Source organism: Salmo salar, chromosome 02, assembly GCF_965601325.2.
Source record: "Salmo salar chromosome 02, fSalSal1, whole genome shotgun sequence".
Classification (NCBI taxonomy): domain Eukaryota; kingdom Metazoa; phylum Chordata; class Actinopteri; order Salmoniformes; family Salmonidae; genus Salmo; species Salmo salar.
Window position 1 is genome coordinate 75,548,742 of NC_138292.1, and position 21,587 is coordinate 75,570,328.

Genomic DNA, 21,587 nt, shown 5'->3' on the forward strand with positions numbered 1-21,587 from the left:
CTGCCACATGCCCAGAAGCTTGACACCTGTAACAACGTAATGGATTAGGCACAAAAGCTTGTACAGGATAACTTGTATATGCTGACATCACTTCGTCGGGCAATGACTCAACATCAAAACTCAAAAGGACAGACTATGACTCTTCTGTTACACCACTCACGCCACCCATTCTGCGTCGCACCAAACGACGAGCATCACAAGCACCGGGAATCTTCCCCTTTAGTTTGTCCACTTTCATATTTACCGCTACCCCAGTAATCACTCCTTTCAATGGTGTCCTTTTCTTTAGAGCAAAACAATTCACATCTCATGTCCCCATTCATGTAACACGGAGCGCCTGATCCCTCTGACCAGCAGAAACACAAACAATTATCACATGGCCACTTATGGTTACGTTCACCAATTCCACAGCACCCAACTCTGTTTTCACCCACCCTGAAATCACATATGGATCAGCCAAAAGGCAGAGGTCCACTTTCTACAAACATTTCACTCCTATCATCACAGACTCATCTTTATCCTGACCATCGATGCAAGCCTCAGGCTCCGAGAACTTCACCACACCGGCCACCTCCTATAATTCACACTAATTCACTTCCATTTCTCTTCCTGTCTTCGATCCGGCTTACTGCTCACGCTGCTTATACTTTCTACCATTCTTCGACAAACCATCTCCCTTCTTTTGCCATCTTCAACCAATTCAAGCTCACCCTCTTCCTCCCTCACCCTCTTCCCTCCCTCACCCACTTCCCTCCCTCACCCTCTTCCACCTCCTCTGCCTCTCTTTTTCCCTCCATTCCTTTCCTCTTCCGTATTCGTCTCCTTATGATCATTTTTTACTCAATCTTGCCCTCTCAAGGGACCCCCCCCCAGTAACCTAGTCTACTGTTTACAGTAGCTTCTTCTATTAACAATGAAAATGGATGGATATTATTATGTGACAGTTGTTTTAATAGCAAAACACTCAATTGATTACATTTCAGATTTTAATCAGCATTCCTTCCATGATGACCAGCTCAAACACGACAACAACAATCATCATTCACAGTTATATTCATTGTACTTTGACCATCCAGCTTTTACAAATGATTCTTCCAAGAAAAAACAAACGGACTCTCGATTCCTCAAATGCAGCAGTTGTTATGACGCACCAGTTGTTATGACGCACCAGTTGTTATGACGCACCAGTTATTATGACGCACCAGTTATTATGATGCAGCAGTTATTATGAGAAACGTTTAAGACTACACTAAGCTAAGAAGCAGAAACGTTATGTGCTGTTAAAAGTTATTCTGTCCATATTTGATTCCCACAACAATCTAATTGATCCAGAGTTCCACATCATATGCAGGCAGGTGTGGTAGAGGTGATAGTCTCCAGGATTACAAGTCTTTCTTCTCACTGGTAGAGGTCGTCCTCTACCTCGTCTCTGAACTGTCCCCCTGACCCCGACCCCGACCCTTGACCTCCGGACTGAGAGCCAGAGGGGAACCTGAGGAGAGAGAGAGGTCAGTGTAAGAGAAGTGTGTGTGTGTGTGTGTGTGTGTGTGTGTGTGTGTGTGTGTGTGTGTGTGTGTGTGTGTGGTGTGTGTGTGTGTGTGTGTGTGTGTGTGTGTGTGTGTGTGTGTGCGCGCATCAGCCCAGTACATACCTGAAGTTCCCAAAGCCTCTGCTCTGCTGTAGTGTCTGGGCGAACATCTCATACTTCCTGATATCGTTGTCGCTGACGGAGCGCCGGGCAAACCTCATGGCCTCCTCAAAGTGATCCTTCCTGATCTCTGGAACAGGGTCACAGTCCTCATCCTGGAGAGAGAGAGGAGGAGAGGGGAGAGTGGGGGGAGGGGCAGAAAGACAGAGCGAGGGGAAAGGGGAGACAGAGAGAGAGAGAGGGCAGGAGAGAGAGGTTGGATGGGTGTGAAGTTACATAATATTGGTGTATTGGTTCGGTGTGTGTGTGCTTTGTGTATACAAGGTTTAATGTGTGAGGTAGACAGTGTGTGAAATACAGTGTGTGATGTACTGTATGTGAGATGCAGTGTTGGTTGTGTAACAGCTGGGAGCGTTGTCTGTCTGTCTGTCTGTCTGTCTGTCTGTCTGTCTGTCTGTCTGTCTGTCTGTCTGTCTGTCTGTCTGTCTGTCTGTCTGTCTGTCTGTCTGTCTGTCTGTCTGTCTGTCTGTCTGTTAGATATATGGTATTGCAGTGTTGGTGGTGTAACAGCAGGCTGTCTGTCCGTCCGTCCGTCCGTCCGTCTCACCATGGCGGTGCCTGGGTGGGTCTGCCTCTGGCGCTCTGCTTTGATCTCAGCCTCTATGGCCTCTCTGATGGCCAGCTTACAGGCCCTCTGGCAGATCTCTGTCAGGTCGGCCCCACTGAAACCCTGGGTGATACCAGACAGGTAGGGCAGGTCTACATCCTGGTGTGTGTGTGTCGTTGTGAGAGGAGAAGGGGGAGAGAGAGAGGAAGAAAGGGGAGACAGACAAAAATACTTCATTATTATTATCATCATCATGGTGTGCCTGTGTGTGTCTATGTGTGTGTGACTATGTGTGTGTGTCTATGTGTGTGTGTGTGTGTCTATGTGTGTATGTGTGTCTATGCGTGTGTGTGTCTATGTGTCTATGTGTGTGTGTGTCTATGTATGCGTGTCCATGTGTGTGTGTGTGTGTGTGTACTGACTCTGGCGATGGGGGACTTGCGTAGGTTGGCGTTGAGGATGGCGGTACGGGAGGCTGTGTCTGGTAGAGGGATGTAGATGAGCTGATCCAGCCTCCCTGGACGGAGGATAGCAGAGTCTATTATATCAGGTCTGGAGGGGGGAGGATAACAGAGTCTATTATATCAGGTCTGGAGGGGGAGGATAACAGAGTCTATTATATCAGGTCTGGAGGGGGAGGATAGCAGAGTCTATTATATCAGGTCTGGAGGGGGAGGATAACAGAGTCTATTATATCAGGTCTGGAGGGGGGAGGATAACAGAGTCTATTATATCAGGTCTGGAGGGGGAGGATAACAGAGTCTATTATATCAGGTCTGGAGGGGGAGGATAGCAGAGTCTATTATATCAGGTCTGGAGGGGGGAGGATAACAGAGTCTATTATATCAGGTCTGGAGGGGGAGGATAACAGAGTCTATTATATCAGGTCTGGAGGGGGAGGATAACAGAGTCTATTATATCAGGTCTGGAGGGGGAGGATAACAGAGTCTATTATATCAGGTCTGGAGGATAACAGAGTCTATTATATCAGGTCTGGAGGGGGAGGATAGCAGAGTCTATTATATCAGGTCTGGAGGGGGAGGATAGCAGAGTCTATTATATCAGGTCTGGAGGGGGAGGATAACAGAGTCTATTATATCAGGTCTGGAGGGGGAGGATAACAGAGTCTATTATATCAGGTCTGGAGGGGGAGGATAGCAGAGTCTATTATATCAGGTCTGGAGGGGGAGGATAGCAGAGTCTATTATATCAGGTCTGGAGGGGGAGGATAACAGAGTCTATTATATCAGGTCTGGAGGGGGAGGATAACAGAGTCTATTATATCAGGTCTGGAGGGGGAGGATAGCAGAGTCTATTATATCAGGTCTGGAGGGGGAGGATAACAGAGTCTATTATATCAGGTCTGGAGGGGGAGGATAACAGAGTCTATTATATCAGGTCTGGAGGGGGAGGATAACAGAGTCTATTATATCAGGTCTGGAGGGGGGAGGATAACAGAGTCTATTATATCAGGTCTGGAGGGGGAGGATAACAGAGTCTATTATAAAGACCCCCCCACATCCCTCTACCTGTTGGTAGCTCCTATAATAAAGACCCCCCCACATCCCTCTACCTGTTGGTAGCTCCTATAATAAAGACCCCCCCACATCCCTCTACCTGTTGGTAGCTCCTATAATAAAGACCCCCCCCACATCTCTCTATCTGTTGGTAGCTCCTATAATAAAGACCCCCCCACATCCCTCTACCTGTTGGTAGCTCCTATAATAAAGACCCCCCCCCACATCTCTCTACCTGTTGGTAGCTCCTATAATAAAGACCCCCCCCCCCACATCTCTCTACCTGTTGGTAGCTCCTATAATAAAGACCCCCCCACATCCCTCTACCTGTTGGTAGCTCCTATAATAAAGACCCCCCCCACATCCCTCTACCTGTTGGTAGCTCCTATAATAAAGACCCCCCCACATCCCTCTACCTGTTGGTAGCTCCTATAATAAAGACCCCCCCACATCCCTCTACCTGTTGGTAGCTCCTATAATAAAGACCCCCCCACATCCCTCTACCTGTTGGTAGCTCCTATAATAAAGACCCCCCCCCACATCTCTCTACCTGTTGGTAGCTCCTATAATAAAGACCCCCCCACATCTCTCTACCTGTTGGTAGCTCCTATAATAAAGACGTTCTTCTTGTTGGACATTCCGTCCATCTCCGTGAGGATCTGGTTGATGACCCTGTCGGCCGCGCCCCCTGCGTCCCCGGCTCCGCCCCCTCTGGACTTGGCGATGGAGTCCAGCTCGTCAAAGAACAGGATGCAGGGGGCCGCCTGTCTGGCCTGGGGTTAGAGGTCAGAGGTCAGGGGTTAGGAGGTTAGGAAAGAACAGGATGCAGGGGCTTCCTGTCTGGCCTGGGGTTAGAGGTCAGAGGTCAGGGGTTAGGAGGTTAGGAAAGAACAGGATGCAGGATGCCACCTGTCTGGCCAGAGGTCAGAGATCAGGGGTTAGGAAAGAACAGGATGCCACCTGTCTGGCCGGAGGTCAGAGGTCAGAGGTCAGGGGTTAGGAAAGAACAGGATGCCACCTGTCTGGCCGGAGGTCAGAGGTCAGAGATCAGGGGTTAGGAAAGAACAGGATGCCACCTGTCTGGCCGGAGGTCAGAGGTCAGAGGTCAGGAATGTATTTGTCTAGATGATCTACGTCACTACTATGTCAGGCTACATAATCGTCGATGATGTCCCTGATGTTGGTTTCTGACTCTGCAAACCACATAGCTATGTCACTTATGTCAGGCTATGTCACTGCTACGTCAGGCTATGCCACTGCCATGTGGTACCTTGTCGAAGACGTCCCTGACATTAGCCTCTGACTCGCCAAACCACATGGTGAGCAGCTCAGGTCCCTTGATGGAGATGAAGTTGGCCTGGCACTCGTTAGCGATCGCCTTGGCTAGCAGGGTCTTTCCACAGCCTGGGAAGAGAGAGAGACAGGATGTGTGTGTGTGTGTGTGTGTGTGTGTGTGTGTGTGTGTGTGTGTGTGTGTGTGTGTGTGTGTGTGTGTGTGTGTGTGTGTGTGTGTGTGTGTGTGTGTGTGTGTGTGTACTGCATATGTGCTCTGACCTGGAGGTCCATAGAATAGCACGCCTCGTGACGGGGTCATACCGAACTTCAGGAACTTATCTGGGTACTCCACCGGATACTGGGAGAGAGGGGGGAGGAGAGAGAGGGTGGGAGGAGAGAGAGGGTGGGAGGGGGGAGAGGAGGGAGGGAGGTGGGGAGGTGGGGAGGGAGGGAGGGAGGGTGGGTCAAGGAAAGCACTTAGACAAAACTGACCAATAGAGACAACTTCATACTCTTCCACATCCACAACACCTAGGCCTATCCATCACAACACACACCATGAAGGTTCAGACAGTGAGTGGCTGTTATATGGACTCTGACCACAATATCAGCCATGTCCTGTTGAATCAGAACTGTTGTTTTCAGCCATTAGTCTTTACTGCCTTTACTCAGCTGCTATGGCTACAGAGGTGTGTGTCTTGCCTGTTAAGATACTGGTGTGTGTGTGTGTTACCTGTTAAGATACTGGTGTGTGTGTGTCTTACCTGTTGAGAAACAGGTGTGTGTGTGTGTGTTACGTGATAAGATACAGGTGTGTGTGTTACCTGTTGAGATGCAGGTGTGTGTGTGTCTTACCTGTTGAGATACAGGTGTGTGTGTGTGTTACCTGTAGAGATACAGGTGTGTGTGTGTGTTACCTGTAGAGATACAGGTGTGTGTGTTACCTGTAGAGATACAGGTGTGTGTGTTACCTGTAGAGATACAGGTGTGTGTGTAACCTGTAGAGATACAGGTGTGTGTGTTACCTGTAGAGATACAGGTGTGTGTGTAACCTGTAGAGATGCAGGTGCGTGTATTACCTGTAGAGATACAGGTGTGTGTGTTACCTGTGGAGGTACAGGTGTGTGTGTGTAACCTGTAGAGATACAGGTGTGTGTGTGTTACCTGTAGAGATACAGGTGTGTGTGTTACCTGTAGAGATACAGGTGTGTGTGTGTGTGTAACCTGTAGAGATACAGGTGTATGTGTGTGTAACCTGTAGAGATACAGGTGTGTGTGTGTGTAACCTGTAGAGATACAGGTGTGTGTGTGTGTAACCTGTAGAGATACAGGTGTGTGTGGGTGTAACCTGTAGAGATACAGGTGTGTGTGTGTGTAACCTGTAGAGATACAGGTGTGTGTGTAACCTGTAGAGATACAGGTGTGTGTGTGTTACCTGTAGAGATACAGGTGTGTGTGTGTTACCTGTAGAGATACAGGTGTGTGTGTGTAACCTGTAGAGATACAGGTGTGTGTGTGTAACCTGTAGAGATACAGGTGTGTGTGTGTGTGTAACCTGTAGAGATACAGGTGTGTGTGTGTGTGTTACCTGTAGAGATACAGGTGTGTGTGTGTGTTACCTGTAGAGATACAGGTGTGTGTGTTACCTGTAGAGATACAGGTGTGTGTGTGTGTTACCTGTAGAGATACAGGTGTGTGTGTTACCTGTAGAGATACAGGTGTGTGTGTGTTACCTGTAGAGATACAGGTGTGTGTGTGTTACCTGTAGAGATACAGGTGTGTGTGTAACCTGTAGAGATACAGGTGTGTGTGTGTTACCTGTAGAGATACAGGTGTGTGTGTGTTACCTGTAGAGATACAGGTGTGTGTGTGTTACCTGTAGAGATACAGGTGTGTGTGTGTTACCTGTAGAGATACAGGTGTGTGTGTGTAACCTGTAGAGATACAGGTGTGTGTGTGTAACCTGTAGAGATACAGGTGTGTGTGTGTGTGTAACCTGTAGAGATACAGGTGTGTGTGTGTGTGTTACCTGTAGAGATACAGGTGTGTGTGTGTGTTACCTGTAGAGATACAGGTGTGTGTGTTACCTGTAGAGATACAGGTGTGTGTGTGTGTGTTACCTGTAGAGATACAGGTGTGTGTGTTACCTGTAGAGATACAGGTGTGTGTGTGTTACCTGTAGAGATACAGGTGTGTGTGTGTTACCTGTAGAGATACAGGTGTGTGTGTAACCTGTAGAGATACAGGTGTGTGTGTGTTACCTGTAGAGATACAGGTGTGTGTGTGTTACCTGTAGAGATACAGGTGTGTGTGTGTTACCTGTAGAGATACAGGTGTGTGTGTGTGGGTTACCTGTAGAGATGCAGGTGTGTGTGTGTGTTACCTGTACTAGTTCCTGCAGTTCTCTCTTGACCTCTCCCAGTCCTCCTATATCCTCCCAGTTAACATTAGGAACCTCCACTACTGTTTCCCTCAGAGCTGACGGGTTACTCTGCCCCAACGCCCACTGGAGGGAGAGAGGAGGAGGGGGGGAGGGAGGGAGGGAGGAGGGAAGTAGTGAGGGAGGGAGGGAGGGAGGGAGGGAGGGAGGGAGGGAGGGAGGGAGGGAGGGAGGGAGATGGACAATGAGATGAGCAGGTCTATAGTGTGTGTGTGTGTGTGTGTGTGTGTGTGTGTGTGTGTGTGTGTGTGTGTGTGTGTGTGTGTGTGTGTGTGTGTGTGTGTGTTGCTGCCACTAACCCTGAAGTCATCGTTGGTAACTGCCAGTGAGTTGAGCAGTTCAGCATCAATGGTGTCGTCCTCCAGGTCAATCAGGGTCATCTTCTTCCTGATGGCCTGTAGAGCCGCCTCAGAACACAGAGCTGCCAGGTCTGACCCCACATGGCCATGCGCATCCATGGAAACCTACCAGGAAGCACAGTACAATGAATAGAACTTTATTGTCCCAACTTCACTGGCACAAAACAGTCCCCAGTCATGGCACCCTATTCTCTATATAGTGCACTACTTTAGACCAGAAGCATATTCCCTATATAGTGCACTACTTTAGACCAGAGCCCTATTCCCTATATAGTGCACTACTTTAGACCAGAGCCCTATTCCCTATATAGTGCACTACTTTTGACCTCCCCCTCTCCTCCGCATCTCTCCCCCCCTCCCCCTCCCCCATCTCTCCCCCCTCCTCCCCCAGTCCTCTCCCCTCCCCATCTCTGCCCCCCCCTCCCCTTGTCCTCTCCCCTCCCCCTCCCCATCTCTCCCCCCTCCTCCCCGTGTCCTCTCCCCTCCCCCTCCCCATCTCTCCCCCCTCCTCCCGTTGTCCTCTCCCCTCCCCATCTCTCTCCCCTCCCCATCTCTCCCCCTCCCCCTCCCCATCTCTCCCCCCTCCTCACCCTCTCCAGGTCCACGTCATCAGATAGTTTCATGTTCTTGGTGTGAATCTGCAGTATCTCCAGTCTACCAGTGGAGTCTGGGATGCCGATGTCTATCTCTCTGTCAAACCTGCCTGAGTTACACAGAGACGGGTGTTAACTAGTGTGTGTGTGTGTGTGTGTGTGTGTGTGTGTGTGTGTGTGTGTGTGTGTGTGTGTGTGTGTGTGTGTGTGTGTGTGTGTGTGTGTGTGTGTGAGTGTGTGTCTCTCTAACCGAAGCGTCTCAGGGCAGGGTCGATGCTGTTGGGTCTGTTGGTGGCTGCCATGACGATAACGTGAGTTCTCTGCTTCAGTCCATCCATCAGGGTGAGGAGCTGTGATACGATTCGCCTCTCCACCTCCCCATGGGTCTGATCACACACACGCACACACACACACACACAGAGTTATCACACAAACATACACACACACACACACACACACACACACACACACACACACACACACACACACACACACACACACACACACACACACAAAGTTATCACACAAACATACATACGCACACACAGTCGTCGTCCCCCCCCCCACACACACAAAGTTATCATACACACAATCATGTATGCAAGCACGAACAGTTGTCACACACACACAAACACACAGTAGTGTAAAGTACTTAAGTAAAAATCATTTAAAGTACTACTTAATTATTATTGGGGGGTGTCTGTACTTTACTTTACTATTTATATTTTTGCCAACTTTTACTTCACTACATTCCTAAATAAAAGTATGTACGTTTTACACCATACATTTCCCCTGACACCCAAAAGTACACGTTACGTTTTGAATGCCTAGCAAGACAGGAAAATGGTCCAATTCACACACTTATCAAGAGAACATCCCTGGTCATCCCTACTGCCTCTGATCTGGCCGACTCACTAAACACAAATGTTTGGTTTATAAATGATGTCTGAATGTTGGAGTGTGACCCTGGCTATTCGTAAATGAATAAAAACAAGAAAATCATGGCGTCTGGTTTAATATAAGGAAGATGAAATGGTTTGTAATTTTACTTTTGATACTTAAGTACATTTTATCAATTCCATTTACTTTTCATAATTAAGAATATTTAAAACCAAATATGTTTTTTCTTTTACTCATTTAGTATTTTACTGGGTGATTTTCACTTTTACTGGAGTCATTTTCTATTAAGGTGTCTATACTTTTACTCAAGTATGACAATTGAATACGTTTTCCACCACTGCACACACACAGTTATAACACACACACACACACAGTTATAAACACACACAGTTATAACACACACACACACACACACACACAGTTATAACACACACACAGTTATAACACACACACACACACACAGTTATAACACACAAACACACACAGTTATAAACACACACAGTTATAACACACACACAGTTATAACACACACACAGTTATAACACACACACAGTTATAACACACACACACACACACACACACACACACACACACACACACACACACACACACACACACACACACACACACACACACACACACACACACAAACAGTTATAAACACACACACAGTTATAAACACACACAGTTATAACACAAACACAAACAAAGTTATCATACACACACAAACACACACACACGTGCACAAGCCCGCAGGCACATGAACACACAGTTATCACACACATAATCATGTACGCAGGCACACACAGTTATCACACACAGTTATCACACACATAATCATGTACGCAGGAACACACTGTTATCACACACGCTTTTCTTTCTCCCAACTTGTATTCTACTGTTCTTCTCTCTCCCCCTTTCCCTCCCTCCTCACCTTCTCTCTCTTAGGAGCGATAGAATCCAGTCTTTCCCTCCCTCCTCACCTTCTCTCTCTTAGGAGCGATAGAATCCAGTCTTTCTCTCCCTCCTCACCTTCTCTCTCTTAGGAGCGATAGAATCCAGTTCATCTATGAAGATAATGGCGGGAGAGTTTTTCTCTGCCTCCTCGAAGGCTTTCCTCAGGTTGCTCTCTGACTCCCCGGCCATCTTACTCATGATCTCAGGACCTGGGGACACAATACAGCGTAACACACAGGAGACAGAGAAGACAGAATGAAGATAATCCCCCGAACCAAAATGTGCTTTCCATCCTACCTAACAGCAAGACTGGTAGAGGGAGTTAGAATACATTATGACCTATGAATAGACTGGTAGAGGGAGTTAGAATACATTATGACCTATGAATAGACAGAGAGGGAGTTAGAATACGATATGACCTATGAATAGACTGGTAGAGGGAGTTAGAATACATTATGACCTATGAATAGACTGGTAGAGGGAGTTAGAATACGTTATGACCTATGAATAGACAGAGAGGGAGTTAGAATACGTTATGACCTATGAATATACTGGTAGAGGGAGTTAGAATACGTTATGACCTATGAATAGACTGGTAGAGGGAGTTAGAATACGTTATGACCTATGAATAGACTGGTAGAGGGAGTTAGAATACGATATGACCTATGAATAGATTGGTAGAGGGAGTTAGAATACATTATGACCTATGAATAGACTGGTAGAGGGAGTTAGAATACGTTATGACCTATGAATAGACTGGTAGAGGGAGTTAGAATACGTTATGATCTATGAATAGACTGGTAGAGGGAGTTAGAATACATTATGACCTATGAATAGACTGGGAGAGGGAGTTATAATACGTTATGACCTATGAATAGACTGGTAGAGGGAGTTAGAATACATTATGACCTATGAATAGACTGGTAGAGGGAGTTAGAATACGTTATGACCTATGAATAGACTGGTAGAGGGAGTTAGAATACATTATGACCTATGAATAGACTGGTAGAGGGAGTTAGAATACGTTATGACCTATGAATAGACAGAGAGGGAGTTAGAATACGTTATGACCTATGAATAGACTGGTAGAGGGAGTTAGAATACGTTATGACCTATGAATAGACAGAGAGGGAGTTAGAATACGTTACGACCTATGAATAGACTGGTAGAGGGAGTTAGAATACGTTATGACCTATGAATAGACAGAGAGGGAGTTAGAATACGTTATGACCTATGAATAGACAGAGAGGGAGTTAGAATACGTTATGACCTATGAATAGACAGAGAGGGAGTTAGAATACATTATGACCTATGAATAGACAGAGAGGGAGTTAGAATACGTTATGACCTATGAATAGACAGAGAGGGAGTTAGAATACGTTATGACCTATGAATAGACAGAGAGGGAGTTAGAATACGTTATGACCTATGAATAGACTGGTAGAGGGAGTTAGAATACATTATGACCTATGAATAGACTGGGTTAGAATACATTATGACCTATGAATAGACAGAGAGGGAGTTAGAATACGTTATGACCTATGAATAGACAGAGAGGGAGTTAGAATACATTATGACCTATGAATAGACTGGTAGAGGGAGTTAGAATACGTTATGGCCTATGAATAGACTGGTAGAGGGAGTTAGAATACGTTATGACCTATGAATAGACAGAGAGGGAGTTAGAATACGTTATGACCTATGAATAGACAGAGAGGGAGTTAGAATACGTTATGACCTATGAATAGACTGGTAGAGGGAGTTAGAATACGTTATGACCTATGAATAGACTGGTAGAGGGAGTTAGAATACGTTATGACCTATGAATAGACAGAGAGGGAGTTAGAATACGTTATGACCTATGAATAGACAGAGAGGGAGTTAGAATACATTATGACCTATGAATAGACTGGTAGAGGGAGTTAGAATACATTATGACCTATGAATAGACTGGGTTAGAATACGTTATGACCTATGAATAGACTGGGTTAGAATACGTTATGACCTATGAATAGACTGGGTTAGAATACATTATGACCTATGAATAGACTGGGTTAGAATACGTTATGACCTATGAATAGACTGGTAGAGGGAGTTAGAATACATTATGACCTATGAATAGACAGAGAGGGAGATCGAATACGTTATGACCTATGAATAGACAGAGAGGGAGTTAGAATACGTTATGACCTATGAATAGACTGGTAGAGGGAGTTAGAATACGTTATGACCTATGAATAGACTGGTAGAGGGAGTTAGAATACATTATGACCTATGAATAGACTGGTAGAGGGAGTTAGAATACGTTATGACCTATGAATAGACTGGGTTAGAATACGTTATGACCTATGAATAGACTGGTAGAGGGAGTTAGAATACATTATGACCTATGAATAGACTGGGTTAGAATACGTTATGACCTATGAATAGACTGGTAGAGGGAGTTAGAATACATTATGACCTATGAATAGACAGAGAGGGAGATAGAATACGTTATGACCTATGAATAGACAGAGAGGGAGTTAGAATACGTTATGACCTATGAATAGACTGGTAGAGGGAGTTAGAATACGTTATGACCTATGAATAGACTGGTAGAGGGAGTTAGAATACGTTATGACCTATGAATAGACTGGTAGAGGGAGTTAGAATACATTATGACCTATGAATAGACTGGTAGAGGGAGTTAGAATACGTTATGACCTATGAATAGACTGGTAGAGGGAGTTAGCATACGTTATGACCTATGAATAGACTGGTATAGGGAGTTAGAATACGTTATGACCTATGAATAGACAGAGAGGGAGTTAGAATACATTATGACCTATGAATAGACTGGGAGGGAGTTAGAATACGTTATGACCTATGAATAGACTGGTAGAGGGAGTTAGAATACATTATGACCTATGAATAGACTGGGTTAGAATACGTTATGACCTATGAATAGACTGGGTTAGAATACGTTATGACCTATGAATAGACTGGGTTAGAATACATTATGACCTATGAATAGACTGGGTTAGAATACGTTATGACCTATGAATAGACTGGTAGAGGGAGTTAGAATACATTATGACCTATGAATAGACAGAGAGGGAGATAGAATACGTTATGACCTATGAATAGACAGAGAGGGAGTTAGAATACGTTATGACCTATGAATAGACTGGTAGAGGGAGTTAGAATACGTTATGACCTATGAATAGACTGGTAGAGGGAGTTAGAATACGTTATGACCTATGAATAGACTGGTAGAGGGAGTTAGAATACATTATGACCTATGAATAGACTGGTAGAGGGAGTTAGAATACGTTATGACCTATGAATAGACTGGTAGAGGGAGTTAGCATACGTTATGACCTATGAATAGACTGGTATAGGGAGTTAGAATACGTTATGACCTATGAATAGACAGAGAGGGAGTTAGAATACATTATGACCTATGAATAGACTGGGAGGGAGTTAGAATACGTTATGACCTATGAATAGACTGGTAGAGGGAGTTAGAATACATTATGACCTATGAATAGACTGGGTTAGAATACGTTATGACCTATGAATAGACTGGGTTAGAATACGTTATGACCTATGAATAGACTGGGTTAGAATACATTATGACCTATGAATAGACTGGGTTAGAATACGTTATGACCTATGAATAGACTGGTAGAGGGAGTTAGAATACATTATGACCTATGAATAGACAGAGAGGGAGATAGAATACGTTATGACCTATGAATAGACAGAGAGGGAGTTAGAATACGTTATGACCTATGAATAGACTGGTAGAGGGAGTTAGAATACATTATGACCTATGAATAGACAGAGAGGGAGTTAGAATACGTTATGACCTATGAATAGACTGGTAGAGGGAGTTAGAATACGTTATGACCTATGAATAGACTGGTAGAGGGAGTTAGAATACGTTATGACCTATGAATAGACAGAGAGGGAGTTAGAATACATTATGACCTATGAATAGACTGGTAGAGGGAGTTAGAATACGTTATGACCTATGAATAGACAGAGAGGGAGTTAGAATACATTATGACCTTATGAATAGACTGGTAGAGGGAGTTAGAATACGTTATGACCTATGAATAGACTGGTATAGGGAGTTAGAATACGTTATGACCTATGAATAGACTGGTAGAGGGAGTTAGAATACGTTATGACCTATGAATAGACTGGTAGAGGGAGTTAGAATACGTTATGACCTATGAATAGACTGGTAGAGGGAGTTAGAATACGTTATGACCTATGAATAGACTGGTAGAGGGAGTTAGAATACATTATGACCTATGAATAGACTGGTAGAGGGAGTTAGAATACATTATGACCTATGAATAGATTGGGAGAGGGAGTTAGAATACGTTATGACCTATGAATAGACTGGTAGAGGGAGTTAGAATACGTTATGACCTATGAATAGACTGGTAGAGGGAGTTAGAATACGTTATGACCTATGAATAGACTGGTAGAGGGAGTTAGAATACATTATGACCTATGAATAGACAGAGAGGGAGTTAGAATACGTTATGACCTATGAATAGACAGAGAGGGAGTTAGAATACGTTATGACCTATGAATAGACTGGTAGAGGGAGTTAGAATACGTTATGACCTATGAATAGACAGATAGGGAGTTAGAATACGTTATGACCTATGAATAGACAGAGAGGGAGTTAGAATACGTTATGACCTATGAATAGACTGGTAGAGGGAGTTAGAATACGTTATGACCTATGAATAGACAGAGAGGGAGTTAGAATACGTTATGACCTATGAATAGACTGGTAGAGGGAGTTAGAATACATTATGACCTATGAATAGACAGAGAGGGAGTTAGAATACGTTATGACCTATGAATAGACAGAGAGGGAGTTAGAATACGTTATGACCTATGAATAGACTGGTAGAGGGAGTTAGAATACGTTATGACCTATGAATAGATTGGTAGAGGGAGTTAGAATACATTATGACCTATGAATAGACTGGTAGAGGGAGTTAGAATACGTTATGACCTATGAATAGACAGAGAGGGACTTAGAATACGTTATGACCTATGAATAGACAGAGAGGGAGTTAGAATACGTTATGACCTATGAATAGATTGGTAGAGGGAGTTAGAATACGTTATGACCTATGAATAGACTGGTAGAGGGAGTTAGAATACGTTATGACCTATGAATAGACTGGTAGAGGGAGTTAGAATACTTTATGACCTATGAATAGACAGAGAGGGAGTTAGAATACGTTATGACCTATGAATAGACTGGGAGAGGGAGTTAGAATACGTTATGACCTATGAATAGACTGGGAGAGGGAGTTAGAATCCGTTATGACCTATGAATAGACTGGTAGAGGGAGTTAGAATACATTATGACCTATGAATAGACTGGGTTAGAATACGTTATGACCTATGAATAGACTGGGTTAGAATACGTTATGACCTATGAATAGACTGGGTTAGAATACATTATGACCTATGAATAGACTGGGTTAGAATACGTTATGACCTATGAATAGACTGGTAGAGGGAGTTAGAATACATTATGACCTATGAATAGACAGAGAGGGAGTTAGAATACGTTATGACCTATGAATAGACAGAGAGGGAGTTAGAATACGTTATGACCTATGAATAGACTGGGTTAGAATACGTTATGACATATGAATAGACTGGGTTAGAATACATTATGACCTATGAATAGACTGGGTTAGAATACGTTATGACCTATGAATAGACTGGTAGAGGGAGTTAGAATACATTATGACCTATGAATAGACTGGTAGAGGGAGTTAGAATACGTTATGACCTATGAATAGACAGAGAGGGAGTTAGAATACATTATGACCTATGAATAGACAGAGAGGGAGTTAGAATACGTTGTGACCTATGAATAGACAGAGAGGGAGTTAGAATACATTATGACATATGAATAGACAGAGAGGGAGTTAGAATACGTTATGACCTATGAATAGACTGGTAGAGGGAGTTAGAATACGTTATGACCTATGAATAGACAGAGAGGGAGTTAGAATACGTTATGACCTATGAATAGACTGGTAGAGGGAGTTAGAATACGTTATGACCTATGAATAGACTGGTAGAGGGAGTTAGAATACATTATGACCTATGAATAGACTGGTAGAGGGAGTTAGAATACATTATGACCTATGAATAGACAGAGAGGGAGTTAGAATACGTTATGACCTATGAATAGACTGGTAGAGGGAGTTAGAATACGTTATGACCTATGAATAGACTGGTAGAGGGAGTTAGAATACGTTATGACCTATGAATAGACTGGTAGAGGGAGTTAGAATACGTTATGACCTATGAATAGACTGGTAGAGAGAGTTAGAATACGTTATGACCTATGAATAGACTGGTAGAGGGAGTTAGAATACATTATGACCTATGAATAGACTGGTAGAGGGAGTTAGAATACATTATGACCTATGAATAGACTGGTAGAGGGAGTTAGAATACATTATGACCTATGAATAGACTGGTAGAGGGAGTTAGAATACATTATGACCTATGAATAGACTGGTAGAGGGAGTTAGAATACGTTATGACCTATGAATAGACAGAGAGGGAGTTAGAATACGTTATGACCTATGAATAGACTGGTAGAGGGAGTTAGAATACGTTATGACCTATGAATAGATTGGTAGAGGGAGTTAGAATACGTTATGACCTATGAATAGACTGGTAGAGGGAGTTAGAATACATTATGACCTATGAATAGACTGGTAGAGGGAGTTAGAATACGTTATGACCTATGAATAGACAGAGAGGGAGTTAGAATACGTTATGACCTATGAATAGACTGGTAGAGGGAGTTAGAATACGTTATGACCTATGAATAGACAGAGAGGGAGTTAGAATACATTATGACCTATGAATAGACTGGGAGAGGGAGTTAGAATACGTTATGACCTATGAATAGACTGGTAGAGGGAGTTAGAATACATTATGACCTATGAATAGACTGGGTTAGAATACGTTATGACCTATGAATAGACTGGGTTAGAATACGTTATGACCTATGAATAGACTGGGTTAGAATACATTATGACCTATGAATAGACTGGGTTAGAATACGTTATGACCTATGAATAGACTGGTAGAGGGAGTTAGAATACATTATGACCTATGAATAGACAGAGAGGGAGTTAGAATACGTTATGACCTATGAATAGACTGGTAGAGGGAGTTAGAATACATTATGACCTATGAATAGAGAGAGAGGGAGTTAGAATACATTATGACCTATGAATAGACAGAGAGGGAGTTAGAATACGTTATGACCTATGAATAGACTGGTAGAGGGAGTTAGAATACGTTATGACCTATGAATAGACTGGTAGAGGGAGTTAGAATACGTTATGACCTATGAATAGACTGGTAGAGGGAGTTAGAATACATTATGACCTATGAATAGACTGGTAGAGGGAGTTAGAAAACGTTATGACCTATGAATAGACTGGTAGAGGGAGTTAGAATACGTTATGACCTATGAATAGACTGGTAGAGGGAGTTAGAATACGTTATGACCTATGAATAGACTGGTAGAGGGAGTTAGAATACGTTATGACCTATGAATAGACAGAGAAGGAGTTAGAATACGTTATGACCTATGAATAGACTGGTAGAGGGAGTTAGAATACGTTATGACCTATGAATAGACAGAGAGGGAGTTAGAATACATTATGACCTATGAATAGACTGGTAGAGGGAGTTAGAATACGTTATGACCTATGAATAGACTGGTAGAGGGAGTTAGAATACGTTATGACCTATGAATAGACTGGTAGAGGGAGTTAGAATACATTATGACCTATGAATAGACTGGTAGAGGGAGTTAGAATACATTATGACCTATGAATAGACTGGTAGAGGGAGTTTGAATACGTTATGACCTATGAATAGACAGAGAGGGAGTTAGAATACGTTAAGACCTATGAATAGACTGGTAGAGGGAGTTAGAATACATTATGACCTATGAATAGACAGAGAGGGAGTTAGAATACGTTATGACCTATGAATAGACAGAGAGGGAGTTAGAATACGTTATGACCTATGAATAGACTGGTAGAGGGAGTTAGAATACGTTATGACCTATGAATAGATTGGTAGAGGGAGTTAGAATACATTATGACCTATGAATAGACTGGTAGAGGGAGTTAGAATACATTATGACCTATGAATAGACTGGTAGAGGGAGTTAGAATACGTTATGACCTATGAATAGACAGAGAGGGAGTTAGAATACGTTATGACCTATGAATAGACAGAGAGGGAGTTAGAATACGTTATGACCTATGAATAGATTGGTAGAGGGAGTTAGAATACATTATGACCTATGAATAGACTGGTAGAGGGAGTTAGAATACGTTATGACCTATGAATAGACAGAGAGGGACTTAGAATACGTTATGACCTATGAATAGACAGAGAGGGAGTTAGAATACGTTATGACCTATGAATAGATTGGTAGAGGGAGTTAGAATACGTTATGACCTATGAATAGACTGGTAGAGGGAGTTAGAATACGTTATGACCTATGAATAGACTGGTAGAGGGAGTTAGAATACTTTATGACCTATGAATAGACAGAGAGGGAGTTAGAATACGTTATGACCTATGAATAGACTGGGAGAGGGAGTTAGAATACGTTATGACCTATGAATAGACTGGGAGAGGGAGTTAGAATCCGTTATGACCTATGAATAGACTGGTAGAGGGAGTTAGAATACATTATGACCTATGAATAGACTGGGTTAGAATACGTTATGACCTATGAATAGACTGGGTTAGAATACGTTATGACCTATGAATAGACTGGGTTAGAATACATTATGACCTATGAATAGACTGGGTTAGAATACGTTATGACCTATGAATAGACTGGTAGAGGGAGTTAGAATACATTATGACCTATGAATAGACAGAGAGGGAGTTAGAATACGTTATGACCTATGAATAGACAGAGAGGGAGTTAGAATACGTTATGACCTATGAATAGACTGGGTTAGAATACGTTATGACATATGAATAGACTGGGTTAGAATACATTATGACCTATGAATAGACTGGGTTAGAATACGTTATGACCTATGAATAGACTGGTAGAGGGAGTTAGAATACATTATGACCTATGAATAGACTGGTAGAGGGAGTTAGAATACGTTATGACCTATGAATAGACAGAGAGGGAGTTAGAATACATTATGACCTATGAATAGACAGAGAGGGAGTTAGAATACGTTATGACCTATGAATAGACAGAGAGGGAGTTAGAATACATTATGACATATGAATAGACAGAGAGGGAGTTAGAATACGTTATGACCTATGAATAGACTGGTAGAGGGAGTTAGAATACGTTATGACCTATGAATAGACAGAGAGGGAGTTAGAATACGTTATGACCTATGAATAGACTGGTAGAGGGAGTTAGAATACGTTATGACCTATGAATAGACTGGTAGAGGGAGTTAGAATACATTATGACCTATGAATAGACTGGTAGAGGGAGGTAGAATACATTATGACCTATGAATAGACAGAGAGGGAGTTAGAATACGTTATGACCTATGAATAGACTGGTAGAGGGAGTTAGAATACGTTATGACCTATGAATAGACTGGTAGAGGGAGTTAGAATACGTTATGACCTATGAATAGACTGGTAGAGGGAGTTAGAATACGTTATGACCTATGAATAGACTGGTAGAGGGAGTTAGAATACGTTATGACCTATGAATAGACTGGTAGAGGGAGTTAGAATACATTATGACCTATGAATAGACTGGTAGAGGGAGTTAGAATACATTATGACCTATGAATAGACTGGTAGAGGGAGTTAGAATACATTATGACCTATGAATAGACTGGTAGAGGGAGTTAGAATACATTATGACCTATGAATAGACTGGTAGAGGGAGTTAGAATACGTTATGACCTATGAATAGACAGAGAGGGAGTTAGAATACGTTATGACCTATGAATAGACTGGTAGAGGGAGTTAGAATACGTTATGACCTATGAATAGATTGGTAGAGGGAGTTAGAATACGTTATGACCTATGAATAGACTGGTAGAGGGAGTTAGAATACATTATGACCTATGAATAGACTGGTAGAGGGAGTTAGAATACTTTATGACCTATGAATAGACAGAGAGGGAGTTAGAATACGTTATGACCTATGAATAGACAGAGAGGGAGTTAGAATACATTATGACCTATGAATAGACTGGGAGAGGGAGTTAGAATACGTTATGACCTATGAATAGACTGGTAGAGGGAGTTAGAATACATTATGACCTATGAATAGACTGGGTTAGAATACGTTATGACCTATGAATAGACTGGGTTAGAATACGTTATGACCTATGAATAGACTGGGTTAGAATACATTATGACCTATGAATAGACTGGGTTAGAATACGTTATGACCTATGAATAGACTGGTAGAGGGAGTTAGAATACATTATGACCTATGAATAGACAGAGAGGGAGTTAGAATACGTTATGACCTATGAATAGACTGGTAGAGGGAGTTAGAATACATTATGACCTATGAATAGAGAGAGAGGGAGTTAGAATACATTATGACCTATGAATAGACAGAGAGGGAGTTAGAATACGTTATGACCTATGAATAGACTGGTAGAGGGAGTTAGAATACGTTATGACCTATGAATAGACTGGTAGAGGGAGTTAGAATACGTTATGACCTATGAATAGACTGGTAGAGGGAGTTAGAATACATTATGACCTATGAATAGACTGGTAGAGGGAGTTAGAAAACGTTATGACCTATGAATAGACTGGTAGAGGGAGTTAGAATACGTTATGACCTATGAATAGACTGGTAGAGGGAGTTAGAATACATTATGACCTATGAATAGACTGGTAGAGGGAGTTAGAATACGTTATGACCTATGAATAGACAGAGAAGGAGTTAGAATACGTTATGACCTATGAATAGACTGGTAGAGGGAGTTAGAATACGTTATGACCTATGAATAGACAGAGAGGGAGTTAGAATACATTATGACCTATGAATAGACTGGTAGAGGGAGTTAGAATACGTTATGACCTATGAATAGACTGGTAGAGGGAGTTAGAATACGTTATGACCTATGAATAGACTGGTAGAGGGAGTTAGAATACATTATGACCTATGAATAGACTGGTAGAGGGAGTTAGAATACATTATGACCTATGAATAGACTGGTAGAGGGAGTTTGAATACGTTATGACCTATGAATAGA

General features: G+C 42.7%; 1 protein-coding gene across 1 annotated transcript in view; it reads right to left on the minus strand.

Annotated features, from left to right (window-relative positions):
• Positions 1-930: 930 nt before the first annotated feature.
• The window catches only part of LOC106591663 (transitional endoplasmic reticulum ATPase), a 122,914-nt gene continuing 102,257 nt past the window's right edge, over positions 931-21,587 (minus strand). Inside the window, exons 8-19 of the mRNA XM_082967060.1 lie at positions 10,372-10,505; positions 8,690-8,825; positions 8,437-8,549; positions 7,787-7,951; positions 7,431-7,553; positions 5,327-5,405; positions 5,043-5,176; positions 4,367-4,545; positions 2,678-2,807; positions 2,256-2,414; positions 1,652-1,803; positions 931-1,492 (exon numbers count right to left, since the gene is read on the minus strand). Coding sequence (XP_082823186.1) covers positions 1,399-1,492; positions 1,652-1,803; positions 2,256-2,414; positions 2,678-2,807; positions 4,367-4,545; positions 5,043-5,176; positions 5,327-5,405; positions 7,431-7,553; positions 7,787-7,951; positions 8,437-8,549; positions 8,690-8,825; positions 10,372-10,505 — 1,598 coding nt within the window. The 3' untranslated portion in view covers positions 931-1,398. The remainder of the gene's footprint in view (positions 1,493-1,651; positions 1,804-2,255; positions 2,415-2,677; positions 2,808-4,366; positions 4,546-5,042; positions 5,177-5,326; positions 5,406-7,430; positions 7,554-7,786; positions 7,952-8,436; positions 8,550-8,689; positions 8,826-10,371; positions 10,506-21,587) is intronic.